The sequence below is a fragment of the Odontesthes bonariensis genome, chromosome 6, assembly GCF_027942865.1.
Source record: "Odontesthes bonariensis isolate fOdoBon6 chromosome 6, fOdoBon6.hap1, whole genome shotgun sequence".
Classification (NCBI taxonomy): Eukaryota; Metazoa; Chordata; class Actinopteri; order Atheriniformes; family Atherinopsidae; genus Odontesthes; species Odontesthes bonariensis.
The window spans coordinates 26379057-26396452 of NC_134511.1; the positions used below are offsets into that span (position 1 = coordinate 26379057).

The window sequence follows — 17396 nt, forward strand, 5'->3', positions numbered from 1 at the left end:
TATTTGACTACATGCACACAAACACTTCGGAAAGAGCGAGAACTATACAATATTTTCACCACCCTTGTATATTTTGCTATTGTGTTTATTTGTATTGATTATAGACTGGTGTCTGTTGGGTGTCATCACAGAGATGTGTGCACAGTTAGGGGGCAGAAAGCAGCCCATAACCCTGTTTGCTTGGCAGAGTTGAGCCCCTAAGCATATTAAAAATGCGTTTTATGATGTTTTAAATTGTTAAGTTAAAACAAATTTTCAAACAATTAAGATGACTGTTTGTTCTCCAATGACTGTGCAGATTCGTAGCAGACTAATGGTTTGTACAAGGTCCAGTTGTTCTTTATATTTCTGAAGGAGATGTGTTCTTTGCATATTTTTCTTATTAGTACACTACTAGCATCACATTGGCAGCTGGTAAACGGCTCGATGCATTACTGGCCATCTCGTGTTGGTGGTAAAGCTTTACTACTAGATGCCGGTTAAAGGGGACATGTGCCATCTTTTTACGAGCAAACACAATTTCCTGAGGTTTTAATGAAATGTTTGTGACATGCTTTGGTCTAAATAACACAGACAGTACAACAGCTCCTTTTTCTTAATTTACACCTCCATTCAAATGGATCATTTTAGGGATGTGGAGTGACCCACTCTTCCTAAGGGCCAGCCTCTTTTGAGATCTGTAGTACTTAAAGCTGCAGTGGACTATGTATCCCCATCCCATCCCAATAAAAAACTACATGTTGAACTACACAGCTGAAAAAAAATCATAGTTCCCTCCAAAGCCACACCTTTACAATGTATGCACATGAACCAGGAGAGCAGCAACGTAGACTGGCTAACACCAGAAACTGTAGTGCAGTCATCGCCTAACACACAGTTTACCTACATAGCTGCGCTCGCTGTATAGTACTGAAATCAAATAATTCCTCGCGATACAAAGTCAATTATGACCTTTCGGGCAGAAAACAGCAACCATGGTGTCAACTGTGTTCAGGCTGTGTGGTTCACTGAGCTGTAGCTTTTGTGAAAAAAAATTTCATCCCTTACTTTATCCAACCATTTTTGCAGTTGTAGCCTTTTCTATCCAATACAGTCTACATTTTCTTGCCTGCTGTTGTGGTGCTTGATGCTGAACATTTAAGTTGCTCACTACTGTGTACTCAGCCAATACCGCGGTGTCCGCTTCCTGCTCTTGCTCTGTCCCTGCAGCGATCTGTAGACGCACGCAGGCTCAAATGCAATAATTGGCTGACCTTTTTACATGCCTGTGGCACACCTAAAAGATGGATTCTCACTGAAGTTCATTGATACATTGACAGATCTGATCAAAAGTGCATTTAGAGAGGAGCAGTGACTGTTCCTTTACTAATCCTTGGAGCAACTATTGTAATAAGAGTCACGTGGAACCGGCCAAAGTTGTTGAATGATGGACCAGATAAGAAAATGGCAGCTGCCTGGTAAATAATACCGCTGAGAACTTGTGTTGTAACTCTGCTGTCGCATATCGGCTCCATAAACTCTGGACTTTTGAAAAGTGCTATGTAATAGAAGTTATATTGAGTTTAGAATTTTAAAGTATCTTTTCAAGGAAAGTACCAAGAGACATTATAATGGTGAAATATTGGATATCACTTCTTTGGTTGTCTGCTTTGTTTGGTAACCAGCCCCTTTCACCCCAATAATCACACTCACACAAGATTCAATCTTTCAGGCTTTGTATTCTTTTAAAACTTTTTTGTAAAAGTTTTGTAAAATACACGATATGTTATTCATCTCCATGTTTCATTAGTGAGCTTACTTTTTCACCTGACTGTATGATTGTATTACTCATTTCTTTTTGAAATCTTATGATGACTTCCAGCTGGCATGGGGAGGTGATTGATACTGAGCAGGCCACGGAAGGCCGGAAGGATTGGGAAAATAAGGATTCACCTGCCAACCGGGAATTCAACATCTCAGATGATTCTGGTATCTGCTCTTTAATTCACCGCTTCCTGTCTGTGTTGGTTCTGGATTGTTTTTCAAATTGAATCACTAATGTTATTCCATATAATAGTGATAGTAATAACAAAAGTATGAATGTGATGTCTGTAGCCATGAAATGAATAAGTAGAATATTCCTCTGTACACGGTGATAAACAGGCATCTTGTATCTTCCAGAAGCTAGCCGGCAGGAGGCAGTGCGGGAAGCTTTCAGACATGCTTGGAAGGGTTATAAAGATTATGCTTGGGGCCACGACGAGCTGAGGCCAATCTCCAAGTCCTACAGTGAGTGGTTTGGTCTGGGTCTGACACTCATCGATGCCCTGGATACCATGTGGATTCTTGGGCTTAAGCAAGGTATAGTGATTTTCATGCAGTGCATTGTGAACATCTGCGCCTTGGCTACATCATGACTTACACCAAGAATTTCTGTTTTAAAAAGTTAACTGTAAATCATTTGTCTTGAATGTTCTAACTGTTGTGAAATTTGCGTTGCTCGTTTCAGAATTTGAAGAAGCAAAGACATGGGCGGCCACAAAGCTTACATTCAACAAAAATGTAGATGTCAATTTGTTTGAAAGCACCATCCGCATCCTGGGAGGCCTGCTGAGCACCTATCATCTGACTGGAGACACTCTCTTCCTGGACAAAGCTGTGAGTCTCCACATGTCCATTCATTTCATGTTGATGGTACTGATCAATGCAGATAGTGCTCTTGTCATGATGTGTTTCGGGGAGGACCCAGGTGCAGACACGACGGGAGGCAAAATAAAGTTAAAGGGTTTATTTGACAAAGGAATATAAACCAAAAGCGCAGCAAAGCTGGAATATCAAAACTAAACTGGACATGAAACTAGAAAACAAAAGGACAGACTAGGAAAAACCAGGGACCGGGGGGACAAGACCAGACCAGGGGACATGACAAGACTCAAGACAAAAGCATCAAAGACCAAAGTTGGGAAGGTAATGAAGAGGATCCGGCAAGGAGTGGTTGGACTAGACAGACATATATACTGCGGAGGTGATTACCGGAGTAGGAACTGGTGGTTGATTGGAAACGGGTTGCAGGTGAGTGAATGAGAGCAGGAGAGAGACTGAGGAGAGAGAGAGATGGCAGAACACAGGGGGCGAGAGAGAGCACACTAAGGGAATACACAAGGAGAAAATAAAACATAACTGAATACTGAATAAACAGAACTAGAATGAAACAAAGACTAAATCTAAATACAGAAAACACAAAGTACTGAATAAAGACACCAATAACCAAGTACAAGACACAACTTAAAATCCAGATCCTGACAGCTCTCTCCATGTCTTTAAGTACAGTCTGTTTTGAACGTCCCTGAGTTCACAGACTTCTAATTATTAGTACAGAAATTGTGAACAAAAACTTTTCAATCACAAAGGTGCTAGAAAATTTGTTAAACTTCATTATCCTGTGCAATGTTCCCTCTAAGCTGTGCGCCTGCACACATTCTCAGCGCACAAGAAAATCTATGTAGCGCATAAAATAAAATTCACCATAAACGTATTAATTAATATCTAATACCAGACCTAATGTTTTTCTGTACCATTTTTCAATGTAAAATGTAACGCAGTGAGTGACAGGTGTTCAGCCAATGATACGGTTTACTTACACTATGCAGCCAATCAGAGCATTGATAGTGCTTGCATATGTGCCCTGCCCATACGCGCCATGCAGGTTAGCTAGCTAACAACAGTGCGGCGGAGTAAGGAGTTAAGAGACTCAACCCCTTATCATGGCGAAACGAACGGGCAGCGCCAGCGACACAGCCACTCACCAAGCCAAAGTAAAAAAGAAATGCGGTTCTTTTAGGATGGAATGGCTGTCTGAGTATGTGCAAATAGAAGAACAAGGTGAGAAACTGGGTGAGATTTTTTCTTTTTCGAGTGAGACAGATCTACTCTGCAAAACAAGGCTGCAAGCACGACTTTCCATGGCCAAAGCATGACTCTCACATATAACATAACATGCTTGTGTGTATGCCCAGACACATGAAAAATTAGAGGGAACATTGATCCGGTGAGAACTAAATTGTCTGGTCACTTCTTGTAAGGAAGAGCTGTCATTAGGAATTGCCTGTTGAATATAATCCAAGAGTTTATGCGTCGTCAGACCGTATAATAATGTCACAGGAACTCAAAGCTACCGACTGACGTTACTAAATGAAGTTGATTTATTCCCACAAAGCTGCCGAAAGCTGGAAAATAAAAAAAAAAATCTCCATCTTGAAATATCAGTGAAACCAAGTCCTATTTCAAAATTCTCCAAGTACAACTTTAGGAAACACAAGCCGAATCTTTTAAATGTGGCCCTCACCATGTTTTTACTGTAAATCTGCAACTTAAGCATACTCTGTTAATGATTTGGACCATTTGGTCTTGTGCACAGAGATTCTTAAATGGCAACAAAATGCTTTCACAAAGTATCTGTTCAAATGCCACCCAGACGTCAAAACAGAAGCAAATGGTCAACATTAGGATCACACGTCAACTCGTCAAAAGCTAACCTCTGACGCTCTAATAAAAGGCCACCGTTCGTATCTTTTCTATAATGGTACAAGGTCAATTCATCAAAATGAATTTAGCCAATAATCTGATTGTTTTCTGTGTTAAGAAGGAAATGCAACATTTAACTGAAAAAAAAAAAAGGGGTATTTCTTTGCCTGCAGTATTTATACCATGCCATGCAGTACTTAGAAGCTGCTTCCTGCCTCTGTTTCCTGCTTCCATTACCTGGTGTTCCTGGTAAAACTCAGGACTATCCACCTGCCAGAGTCACTGAATGCAGCACTTGTATCCTGTTCCAGGATTTCTAGCAAACTTGATTCCTCATTGGACTCAGGAGTACAGTGTAGAATGTGGTATAAAGAGTTTAACAATAAAAAGTCTATAAATAAGTATAAAGTCTTGTTTAATCTAAAAATAATTTCTCTGAAATTTTGACAGACTAAATTGGTGTTGCTTTCATGTAGTAATACTGCAATTCATTTTTACAATCAGTTTTAATTTTACTCAAAGTTTATTTCTTCAAACAACAAAGTATCATTCAAGTAAATTGTAAATGATATACAAATGGTGTATTTTGGGTGTTTGTACATGACAAATTAGTGAAAAACTTCAAGGACATGGATTAATTTTCAGTCAGCTGCTTGACAAGCAATAAAAGCCCAATAATGATAAACCAATCACGTTTTAATCCTACAAACATGAACAATATGGAATTCTGCTATGGTAATATAAGGACTGGAAACAGCCAATCAAAGATTTAACCTGTCCCATATTCAAAGAGAGAACGGAACAAAGTCCATACAGCATTGTTTTTTTGTCCTGCCACAAAGTCCAGGCGGGGTGCAAAAGAATGCTTCATCTTATCACCTCATCAAGAAAAAAAACTCCCATCATCCAGCTCATGTGAGTTTTGATTAAATAGCTGTCAATAAGCCTGTAACTCTTTATTAAGCCCCTTTTCCACCCAACATTTTTGTACCGGTACTGCTCTACACGGTACGACTCTACCCTGATTGGGAGCTTTTCCATCACGGGTTGAAGGTGGGACCCGTTACGATTTTTAGTACCGGCTAGTACCTGCTTCAGAGGTGGGTCTAGTCGGTACTAGCCGATACTAAAACGTCATGTGATCAGTGCTGTCCACTGATTGGTCAGGTGAAATTACGTCATACACACCACGAAGCTCTGGGAGCTTTAAATAATCAACCGCCATGTATGAAAACACACCTGCGAGAGCAACAGAGAGTAAACAGAACTACGAATATGGAAGACCAGAGAAGGAAAGCCAGCCCATTGACAGTGAGCGAGGTGCAGGTATTGCCAAAGTTTCCTTTCTTTTTCAAGTGTATTTAGTCTCGCCTCTTCTTCTCTTCGCCTGAAACCGACGTCACGTTAGTGGTGAACGGGCCGACTCCGCCCACTTCCAGGTCACGGTTTGGGTGGAAAAGGAAATGGTACTGGTGCCGTGCCGTGTCGTGCCGTGTCGTGTCGTGTAGTGTCGCGCTATATCTAACCGAGTAGAGTAGGGCTAGCTTGGCGGTGGAAAAGGGGCATTACACTGTGATGCAGTACACAACGCAAATCAGGAACACTCAGCGTCTGGACTGTCAGTCCCTACAAATGGGCTTTATGGTATTGTGAGAATTTCTGTCTGACAGATATTACTCGTTAAACTTCTGATAAAGAGACATGGCCAGAACTGCATCTTGTCCACTTTCTTAATTACAGGGGTGGCAATTACTGTTGATATGATCGGTTGCCTGAAAAGTTGTGACAGCGATGGCACCAGTGCCTACCTGAAAGGTTCCCAAGTTAGTCGGTATTGAGAAAACTGTCATTTAGTGGCTTTCAGCTGCAAACGTCCACATGTAATGGGCTTCTTTTTTTTTTTTTGTCCATTCACAGAAAGACATTGGCTCTAGGCTGATGCCAGCTTTCAACACGCAATCCAAAATCCCTTACTCTGATGTCAATATTGGGAAAGGTACAGCCCACCCCCCACGGTGGACCTCAGACAGCACTGTTGCCGAAGTTACGAGCATTCAGCTGGAGTTCAGAGAGCTCAGCCGCCTCACCCAGGAACCTCACTACCAGGTAAACAGTAAGTTTTAAGAGTGGCTCTGCTTGTCATCTCAACAGGTACTGACACAAGCTAATATAGTTTTGTTTGTTCTTTTAATTTGATAGTTATAGCTTTGTAATGTTGTTCAAACACATGATTGTAGCATTTGTTAATAGCGCTGACAGGTGCCACATCTGATGTCGTTATAAACTTTAAATCTCAAGATTATTTATATTGTCTAATCAATGTTACGGGCTCATGTTAAGCTTAAAAAACTGAAAATCATCAATGATTTTGAAGTTAAGTATCAAATAAGGTTGATGAACAAAGCAACGGTCTTCATGGTTGTTTGTGGTAGTTTTGACCTGTTGAGAGCTTATGCACATCGGAGCAGATGGTAACACCATCAAACACTGGCAAACCAGCTCTGACGTAGGGAACATGTTGCATGACTGATCACATGAATGATCAGCTGTTTCTCCTTCTTGAAAATAAACATGGTGAAAACCTGCTCTCATGAGAGAATAAAAGCAGTTCACTCAGTGGAAAACAAATCTCGAAGAGCCGTCTCCATTTTTCTCTCTTATATAGGCCTATCAGTTTTATTTCCTCAAAGTTGTGTTCCCAGTCAGTGGCTACTTTTCAGCCATGTGGGACGTAGCCTATACTGCCAACTGCTGATGATTCTACACACTTTAGTTTATACGCTCCAAACTAGATTATGTGAAGGAACTCAACACACTTTTTCTATGAAGCAATATTACAAAACCTGGCTTCAAGTTTTTCTTACAATTAGATGGAAACACAGCTAAAAAGTAGCAAAGTTTGGCTTAAAAGTGAAGGTACAGCAACTAAAACTTTGGGCCGTGGTTGGCTGATAACAGCAAGCTAAAACAAGAGACTCAAAAGATTCCACAAGACTTATCTGCCATTCAGACAAACTTCATAAAAATATCCCCATCATCTTAAATGTAAAAAAGTATTTTATTTCAGTATTTCTAAGGCAATTTATGTAGTAGTTACTATGTGTACCAGGTCTACCATTCAGTATTTGGGGATATGGCTGTAAAGTGATGGTACATGTTGTTTCATGTATATATATATATATCCTTATATACCATAAATCCCGGACTATAAGTCGCTACTTTTTCCCCAGGCTTTGAGCACCGCGGCTTATAATAAGGTGCGGCTAATATGTTTTTTTCTTTCTTTTTTTTTTTAATGCCGCCAAAAACATTTTGCCTCGTAACATTACACCAATAAGATTAACAAATAGTTCACAGTGGTCAGATGAAATTGTACGATAAATCAAACACACTTACACTACTAAATTATTGTAAATTTGTACTCACCCTCAACATGGAAAACAAACGTAGAAATGCATATGATGCAGCTTTTAAATTAAAGGCGATCAATGACTTTTCCTGGTAGGCTACTGTCTTTTTTTTTTTTTTTTAACCAGCCGTGTTACAGGCACTGTTGGAAAAAAAAGCATTTACACCACGTAGGTATTTCAGTTAAAACCAGGCACTGTTCGGGGAAAAAAAGCATTTGCAGTATGTATTTAATATTACCATACACATTTGATTAAAAGTTTAAAAATCCTCATGTGTAACATCTCTCTGTGTAAATATCTCATATTACAATGTGGACACCCACGGCTTATAATCCGGTAAAATTCTCACTGCTTAATGTTCCTGTTATTTATTCACTGTAAGAGGTGTTAATTTGTATCAATTGTTGACCGCACTAGTTTATAACAAATTTTTACTGAAACCCACACAAGCCTTATGTCAAATATACATTCATATGTTGGTAGTACCTACTTGGATAGCCTGAGAAATATAGTTAATTGTTAAAACTGCACTATAAAGGTTTATAAAGGCTAAGAAATTTGAGGGGATAATTTATGTGTTTCTTTAACTCGGTGAGTTAATTTTACAGATATACTTACAGCCTAACTCACCTGACTTCTGTCCAGTCTGCAGTGGCTGAAGTCATGAAACGGGTCCACCAGCTGGATGGCAAATTGGATGGTCTTGTGCCCATGTTCATCAACACAAACAGTGGACAATTCACCCATCAAGGTATCTACACAATGGGAGCCAGAGCAGATAGCTACTATGAATACCTGCTGAAGCAATGGATCCAAGGAGGCAAGAAGGAGAACCAGTGAGTTCCTCTTGAGATGCCAAAGATTAACATACATACATACACCCACGCGCACATAAATATACATATCATGGCATGCCGTTCAGGAAATTAATCTTTGAATATATGGAGTGAATCCTTAAATATATTGAATGAAACTTTGAAGATATGGAATGAATCCTTGAATATATTGAATGAAACTTTGAATATATGGAGTGAATCTTGAATATTTGAATGAAACTTTAAATAAATTGAGTGAAGCTTGAATATATTGAATGAAACTTTGAATATATGGAGTGAATCTTGAATATTTGAATGAAACTTTAAATAAATTGAGTGAAGCTTGAATATATTGAATGAAACTTTGAATATATGGAATGAACCTCTGAATATTTTGACTGAATACTGAATATATGAATGAAACTTTGAATATATGGAGTGAATCTTGAATATTTGAATGAAACTTTGAATATATGGAGTGAAGCTTGAATATATGGAATGAACCTCTGAATATTTTGACTGAATCCTGAATATATTGAATGAAACTTGACTGACGTCAGACTTCACGGCAGTGCATGCGGCCATCTTGTGTAACGTGTGGATACTGCAGCAAAAAGTAAATGACAATGAGTCAGTCCGTTCGGAATCTCGTAGCAGGAATATTAAACAATGAGGACATCATTAAAACTCTGGCGAGTGCGTATAAGGGCCAAAATCCTCCCGATACTCCTGCCCAATACTGTTATTCTGACGAAGAAGTTTGCTCCCTTTTTAATCGTGGCAGACCTATTTAAAATTAGATGAGGGCTCTCATAGTGCATATAGAAATATAGATCATATTCTATATCTCAGCGCTCTGACGCGGCACTTCTCCAGCACTTCTCCAGCACTGGAGATGGGTCCATGTAAATGACGGCAAAGAGATTTTCCTTTTTTGATACTGAAAAAAAACAACAAAAAGTTTTCAAATGCATGCATCGCCCATGGCATTAAGTTCATTGCTAACTTTAATATCTTTTGGAACTGTAAGGAGCGTTTCAGACCTGATGGCGTGCATCCGAATCGAACTGGATGCAGATTACTTGGTGCACACTTGCGTCATGCTGTTGGGACGGAAAACCCAAACATGACTGTACAGATTAGAGTGAAGGACACAGCAGCGAGGCAAACAACCCCCAGCCCTCCCTCCTCACCAGACCCTTTACTCCACATCACCCAAGGTCTCCAAAGGATGTCTCTATCCCAGCCAGGACTCCAGCGACCACCATCTATCGAGAAATGCAGGGCACCCCCTCCTCCTCCTCTTACATCATCTGTCCTGGCAGAGCAGGGCACAAGGAGATTCGCAGGATGTTCAAGGAGCAGCAGAACATCCAGAGTTCAAAACAAAGATAGCACAGTTCAAAACAAAGATACCATGGCCTGATGCGTTCAGGGTCCCTGCTATAGTAGTCCTACTACTGACAGCTGTTCTGAGAACAAGCTGGGACCCAATAGGATTCCTGTATTAGTTAGTAAAAGAAGGAATCGAAAACAGCCATCTTGCTGGGTGAATCTATCTAATCTGTTAACAGTACCACATACAACTCAGAATACAACAGAGACCAGTGTACACTCCACAAAGCTAGCCTTACTTAATATTAGATCTCTGTCCAATAAGTCACTGTTAGTTAATGACTTCATAATTTCACACAATTTAGATTTTCTTTTTCTGACAGAAACATGGTTAACAGAGAGCACAAGTGCTACTGTTCTTAATGAAGCAGCCCCCCCAAACTTTAGTTTTATGGATAAATGCCGAAATGGGAGGAAAGGTGGGGGGGGGGGGCTGCCTTATTTAAAGATATATTCCAGTGTAAAAAGATCTCATTTGGTGAATTCACTTCTTTTGAATATCTGAGTTTTATTTTAAAGGGTGTTCCTAAAATCCTGTTCTTAATCATTTACAGATCTCCAGGAGACTGTGCAAGTTTTATTGATGAATTTTCTGAATTATTGTCTGTTATTTCGACTGATTTTAACCATTTTATCTTGACCGGGGATTTTAACATTCACATAGATAATATGACGGATGGTAATGCCAAAGAATTTTCTTCTGTGCTGGACATGTTTGGTTTGTGGCAACATGTAACAGAACCTACCCACCTTTAAGGTCACATTCTGGACCTGGTCATTTCTAAAGGTGTTGATATTTCTTCTGTTGTGGTTATTGATTTGGCCTTGTCTGACCATTTTTGTATTTTATTTGATTTATTTATCACTCAGAATGTTCAAACAACCAGCTTCTCAGTTAAGAAGAGGTACATTAATGAGAAAACAAGTGCTCAGTTTAGGGAGGCCATAGCTTTGTTACCAACAATGAGCGCAGAGTCGGTTGAAGGATTGCTGGATCATTTCAACTTAAAAATTTAAAAATGTAATGGAAGCTGTTGCACCGATAAGAATTAGCACTTTGAGCAAACAGAAAACACCATGGAGAAACACCACTACGGTCAAAAACCTGAAATGAGAATGCAGGAAAGCTGAACATAAGTGGAGGAAAACAAAGCTTCAGATTCACTATGAGCTGTACAAACAAAGCCTGCGTAGTTATAACAATGAGCTGTGCAAGGCCAGACAGCTGCATTTATCTGAAATGATTAATAAGAATGTCAACAACTCTCCAACTCTGTTTGACTGTTTAGGAGGATTTGTGAGTTTTTCAACCATAGCAAACCCAGACCTCCTCTCCACTGAGAAATGCAACAAATTTGCCAACTTTTTTAGCCAAAAAAAAAAAAATCAAAACAATTAGACAAAATACTTATTGTTAACAGCTCACTGGCATCAGGCATTTTTCCCAAGTCACTAAAGACAGCTGCCATTAAGCCACTTCTAAAGAAGAGAACTCTAGACGCCTCTATGATGAACAACTACAGACCTGTCTCTAACCTCTCTTTTATATCCAAGATTATTGAGAAAGTTGTATTTAACTCATTGGCTGCCAGCCATTTTCAGTTCAGAGCCACCCATACTGCCAAGTGTTTTTCAGTATTTTGACTGATTTTCCAAGACCCACAGAAAAGTGTGTCTTATGACTATGTACACACCGAAATTACCAAAAGAAAGAGTAGACTCTCTTCTTTGATCAGGAAAAAAAAGTTTGTTTCTACCATTTTCAGTCTTTTAGTAATAGACAGTAGAACATAGGTTGGTTTCACCAAAATCAGCTGTTTGACCCAAAAAACGGAGAAAACACGCTTTTTCTTTTTTTGTGCAAAGTGGCACTGCTGCCACCTAGCGGGTAATGTTGCCAGTATATTCTCTGTTTAGTGTTTACAAGCCTAAGATTTAGTGACAAACTCCGCTAGATTGTCCCCCAGCCCGCTCCGTTAAAAAACGCAATTGACGTCTATAGACGTCTTTGGCAGTCAACGTTTTTTTTAAATTGACGTCTATAGACGTCAATGGCACCGAAAGAGTTAACCAGCTCAATGACTTTCTGGATGAAAGTGTCTTGATAAGTTTCAATCAGGCTTCAGACGTCATCACAGCACTGAAACAGCTCTGGTCAAAGTGTTAAACGACATCAGGTTGAATACTGATTCTGCTAATGTTTCAGTCCTGGTTCTGTTGGACCTCAGCGCTGCGTTTGATACTGTAGATCACAGAATCCTGTTGCACAGGCTGCAAAACTGGGTTGGACTTTCTGGAGCGGTCCTTAACTGGTTCAAGTCCTACTTAGAAGGCCGGAGTTATTTTGTTTTAATTGGCAGCTATGAATCTGAGCGAGTGGCCAACTTTAACATCAATTAGCACAGTTATGCAGACGATACACAACTTTATGCATCTCTGTCACCAGACGACTGCAGCCCAGCAGACGTACTGTGTCAGTGTCTGGAGGAAGTAAACACCTGGATGAGAGAGAATTTTCTACAATTAAATTAAGACAAAAATGAGATCATTCTGTTTGGTAGCAAAGAGAAGAGGGTCAGCGTTGGTAAATATCTTGAGTGTTGATAGACTCGAATCTGACTTTCAGCAGCCACATCAAAGCTGTCACCAAGGCAGCTTTTTACCATCTCAGAAACATCAACAGAATTAAAGGTTTCCTCTCCCAAAAAGACCAGGAGAAACTCATCCATGCATTCATCTCCAGTAGACTCCATTACTGTAATGCTCTTTTAACTGGACTTCCCAAAAAGAGCATTAAACATCTGCAGCTCATCCAGAACGCTGCTGCTAGAGTTTTAACCAGGACTAAGAGATCTGAACACATCACACCAGTTTTAAAATCTTTACACTGGCTTCCAGTCAGTCACAGAATAGATTTTAAAAGCCTGCTGATGGTTTACAAATCCCAGAACGGTTTAGGCCCAAAATACATCTGTGATATGTTCAGAGAATATAAACCCAGCAGAGCTCTTAGATCCAAGGACTCAGGCCAGCTGGTCCAGTCCAGAGTCCAGACTAAACATGGAGAAGCAGCATTTAGCTGTTATGCTGCCAACAAGTGGAACAAACTGCCAGTGGAGATTAAACTTTCACCAAATGGAGACATTTTTAAATCCAGGTTAAAAACATTTCTGTTCTCATGTGTCTATGCATGAAATCTGCACGGTATCTTTGAACTTATCTAGATTGTTGCTTGCTTTTAAATTCATTTAAATGATTTTATTTGTTTCTCTTTATATTATTTTATGTATTTTAAATGCTTCTTCCACTCCCTGCTGCAATGCTTTTATTTTATGCAAAGCACTTTGAATTGTTTTTTACATGAAATGTGCTATACAAATACATTTGAATTTGACACTGACATGTCGCTGCAATTCAGCATCACTCGTTTTCCTCCTCAAGAGAACAAAACTTTCCCCATCCATTCCTCAACACCTTTGAGCAACTTTCCTTGATGTACTGCGTGGGCACGTAATGTGTCGGGACAGGATCGCTTCCATGGAAAGTCAGACCATAAATAAATATTGAAAATGAAAATTTTCCCGTCTTCTTCCGATTTTAAGTTATCTTGAAAGATGCCGTCGGGAAAAAAAAAATAACAGCTGGTTTTTTGTTTTCCATTTTTCATTTCGAAAAAAATAAAATAATAAAAAAAAAAATTAAAAAACGAGTCGTTTCCCATTTCTCCTTTTATTATTGGTCATAGGGAAACGGCTTGTTTCCCAATTTTTGTTTTTTCAATATCAAAAGGAAAATCAGTTGGCCGTCATATACATGGAAACGGGTTTCGTGAACTGAAAGAGAAGCTCTTCATATATTGTTTAGATATAGATACAATAAGAATCACCCACATTCATAGACCAATGCAGGCTGAATATTTAGTTTAGTATTGAACATATTTGATGATCGGCAACACAAGGTGGCCCCAGGCACTGCTGCGAAATCGGACGTCAATCAAGTTTCATTCCATATATTCAAAGTTTCGTTCTATAAATTCAAAGGTTCACTCCATACATTCAAAGTTTCATTCCATATATTTAAAGGTTCATTCTATATATTCAAAGGTTCACTCCATATATTCAAAGGTTAATTTCCTGAACGGCATGCCATAACACACATGTATATATAGCAGTGATAGCATGTGGTGTCCAATAAGTGACGTGTCTTTATTTTTTTAGGCTCTTGGAGGATTATTTACTAGCAATAGAGGGTTTAAAGAAGAACCTGTTGCAGAAGTCTTTGCCGAGTGGTCTCACTTTCGTTGGAGAGCTCTCACATGGACAGTTCAGCCCTAAAATGGTCAGTAATATTTTAGTAAAAAGTATTTTTTACAGAAAGTCTGAAATTGCATGAAAATTCAAGAGTCGTCATTCACTAAATTCAAGGGTCACATTGAATTATTTGATATAAATAAATTCAAGTGAATACAACGAGTTTATTAGTTATTGCAGACTTAATGAAGAAGACTAGTGAAAAGAAATGAGAATAATACAAAAGTGTAAATAATATTCCACTTGTAGAATCTCTGAGCCATGTGGAAGGCTCTGCCTCCCATTCTAGTCGTAGTGATTCTGGGAACAACAAGTAAACCAGAGTGAAGCCAGACTGAAGCTGAGAGCGAAGTAATCTTGTGGAGTGATGGGGAATAATAATATCTTTCTTATAAGTACTACCTTGGCCATGAAAGACTTTACATATAATAAGAAGGAATTTAAAACCTATTCTTAACTTTGTAGGGAGACAGTCTTGTGAGGAAAGACTGGAGAGATGTGATGTCTCTTGGCAGTATTGGTCAGTACTCTGGTTAAAGCATTTAGGATCAACTGAAAGATCTTCTGAGATTGCTTGGACAGCCAGTTGAAATGGCATTGCAGGTGACAGAAATAGGAATAGAATGACTAAACACCGAAAATGTGTTGTTTAATCAAACCATCTTACACCCATTTTATGAGGACACAGGAGTACCTGAAGGTAACCGCATGTGAGAATAGGCTGCTGACCCCAAAGATCCACGCTGAGCTGTGGATTCTGCTCAGAAAGCTTCAATAAAGTCATAACTGGGAGCTTTGTTCACATTTCACTCTTCCAGATCATGTCAGTCATAGATACTTCAATTTACCACAAGCATTTGGCTCACCTGCCTGTTTGAAGCGCAGTGAGATATTAATCATCCTGATGAAAAGATCATAATCTACATATCCGTGTCCATGACAAAGACTGACAGAGACTTGAACAAGGAGTCTATGTATCTATGGAGCTTTGTCAAACCATTCTGTGCCACCTGTGCCTCTTTAAATGCTGTGGAAGCTACTAAGCATCTGCAAGTTAAAATTAAAGCAAACCCCTTCTGCCTTGTCAAACCATTTATTCATCAATGAGATCTGTGACCAAATAACATTATTAGTGTATCATTATTATTGTTATTACCAGGATATAGCTGAGTCTTGTCTACAGCACAAGAAATGTGTGGTAGTAGACTACACTAACATATTGAACTAGCCACTGGATAAAGAAAGGAACAGTAACCTGTGAAGCTACATGTTGACTAAAGTTACTTGACCGACCCATCAGTCACTTCCAGTGAGCTGCGAGTCAGATATTCACTTTAATCCTGTCATCTTAAAAATATACAGTATATAAACTTAAAGCTATAAGAGAGATGAACGGCCCTCTGGCCCTTGTCACAATGGAGGGCCACTGGTGTCAAGGCCTGAGCAGGCTGGGGACCTCTCTTAAAGGAACATGCCAAAAAGTTCAAGTTTTCAAAATGAGGGATAATCAACTTTTGATAATCTTTCTGTTTGATCACATTTGAAGTTTGTGGTGTACAAAGTCAGAGTCATCAGGGGGCTGAGTTGAGTACTTGATTTGTTATAGGGAGCTAGAGAGCTATTTTGGCACACCCACTAAATATGTGTTTAGTGTATTACTGTCATAAAAATATGCAAAGCTGGTGAAGACTGGTGCTAGACTCCTTCAGAGCAGGTTACACGTTCAGAATATGTTATCATTTATGATCCAGCGAGGTTTGAAATTTACATGTAAAGTAAAAAAATTGAGGGGGTCTTTGAGTTTTCTAAATTCTTTGTTAATTTCACCTTTAAAGTGACAACCAAACAGAGCTTACCACTTTTTCAGGACCATCTTGTGTGTTTCCTGCCTGGCACTCTTGCCCTTGGTGCTCACAACGGTTTGCCTGCTGAGCACATGAACCTGGCCAAACAGCTGATGGAGACTTGCTATCAGATGTACATACAAATGGAGACGGGCCTCAGTCCAGAAATTGTTCACTTCAATATGCATCAAGGCAGCACAAGAGACATTGATGTAAAGGTAAGTGCTGTCATTATGTTATCACAATGTCTAAATTAATTCAGGAAATGAGAAATAATAGTAATGACATAAAATAAAAAAAACAAATCTGAATCAGAAATGATAATTCAATTCAGTTTGATTGATAAAGCGCCAAATCACAACAAATCTCAAGGCACTTCAATGATACAGTCCAAGTCTAGCCAATTAGAGTCCAATTCATTGTAATCATAATCCAATCAAATCCAATTAATTAAATTCAAAATTAGTCAAATTCATTCATACAGAGCCAATTCAAAAACAGTTTCCTAGCTAAGGAATCCAACAGATTGCACCGAAACTTGTCTTCAGTCCAATCTCCCGTCCTGAGCGTGCCTGAGGCGACTGTGGAAAGGAACGACTCCCTTTTAACAGGAAGAAACCTCTGGCAGAACCAGACTCAGGAAGGGTGATATTAAAATATCTTATGAGATCTTTAAAGCTGCCGTCGGCAGGTTTTCAAAATTCCGAGTCTAAAGTCGGAAAATTCGATCTGATACAACTTTCAGGTCCCTCCCCCAACCTCTACCAAGCTCTGAACCGCCCCCCAAACCCCTCCCCCTCTGTGGACGAGGTTGTTTACATGAGTTCACACCAGTGTGAGCGCACACAAGCTGGGGCAGACTCACGCTCAGCTACAGAATTCGGGATATTTCCTAAACAGCCTATTTTATATTCTACTTCCAGAATCCCATGACAGTTCAAGCTAATATGACTAAAAAAAAGTTGCCGACGGCAGCTTTAAGATATGATGGAGCTCGGTCATTAAGAGCTTTATATGCGAGGAGAAGAATCTTAAATTCTATTCTGAATTTAACAGGGAGCCAATGTGTCAGGTAAGGGTGGGTGCCAGGCGTGGAAGGATACAGATGCAGATACTTCA

At 39.4% G+C, this 17396-nt stretch overlaps 1 protein-coding gene across 4 annotated transcripts in view; it reads left to right on the forward strand.

Annotated features, from left to right (window-relative positions):
• Positions 1-17396, forward strand: part of LOC142382378 (endoplasmic reticulum mannosyl-oligosaccharide 1,2-alpha-mannosidase-like) — a 37501-nt gene that overhangs the window by 5423 nt on the left and 14682 nt on the right. For 3 of the 4 annotated variants that reach the window (XR_012769933.1, XM_075468156.1, XM_075468155.1), the window contains 7 exons: positions 1862-1968; positions 2161-2340; positions 2489-2637; positions 6421-6609; positions 8559-8749; positions 14341-14461; positions 16301-16495. Coding sequence is in view for 3 of the 4 variants with exons in the window: in XM_075468156.1 (XP_075324271.1) it covers positions 1862-1968; positions 2161-2340; positions 2489-2637; positions 6421-6609; positions 8559-8749; positions 14341-14461; positions 16301-16495 (1132 nt within the window). In the remaining variant the exon portion in view is untranslated. The remainder of the gene's footprint in view (positions 1-1861; positions 1969-2160; positions 2341-2488; positions 2638-6420; positions 6610-8558; positions 8750-14340; positions 14462-16300; positions 16496-17396) is intronic. The other variant, XM_075468157.1, reaches the window with a different exon arrangement.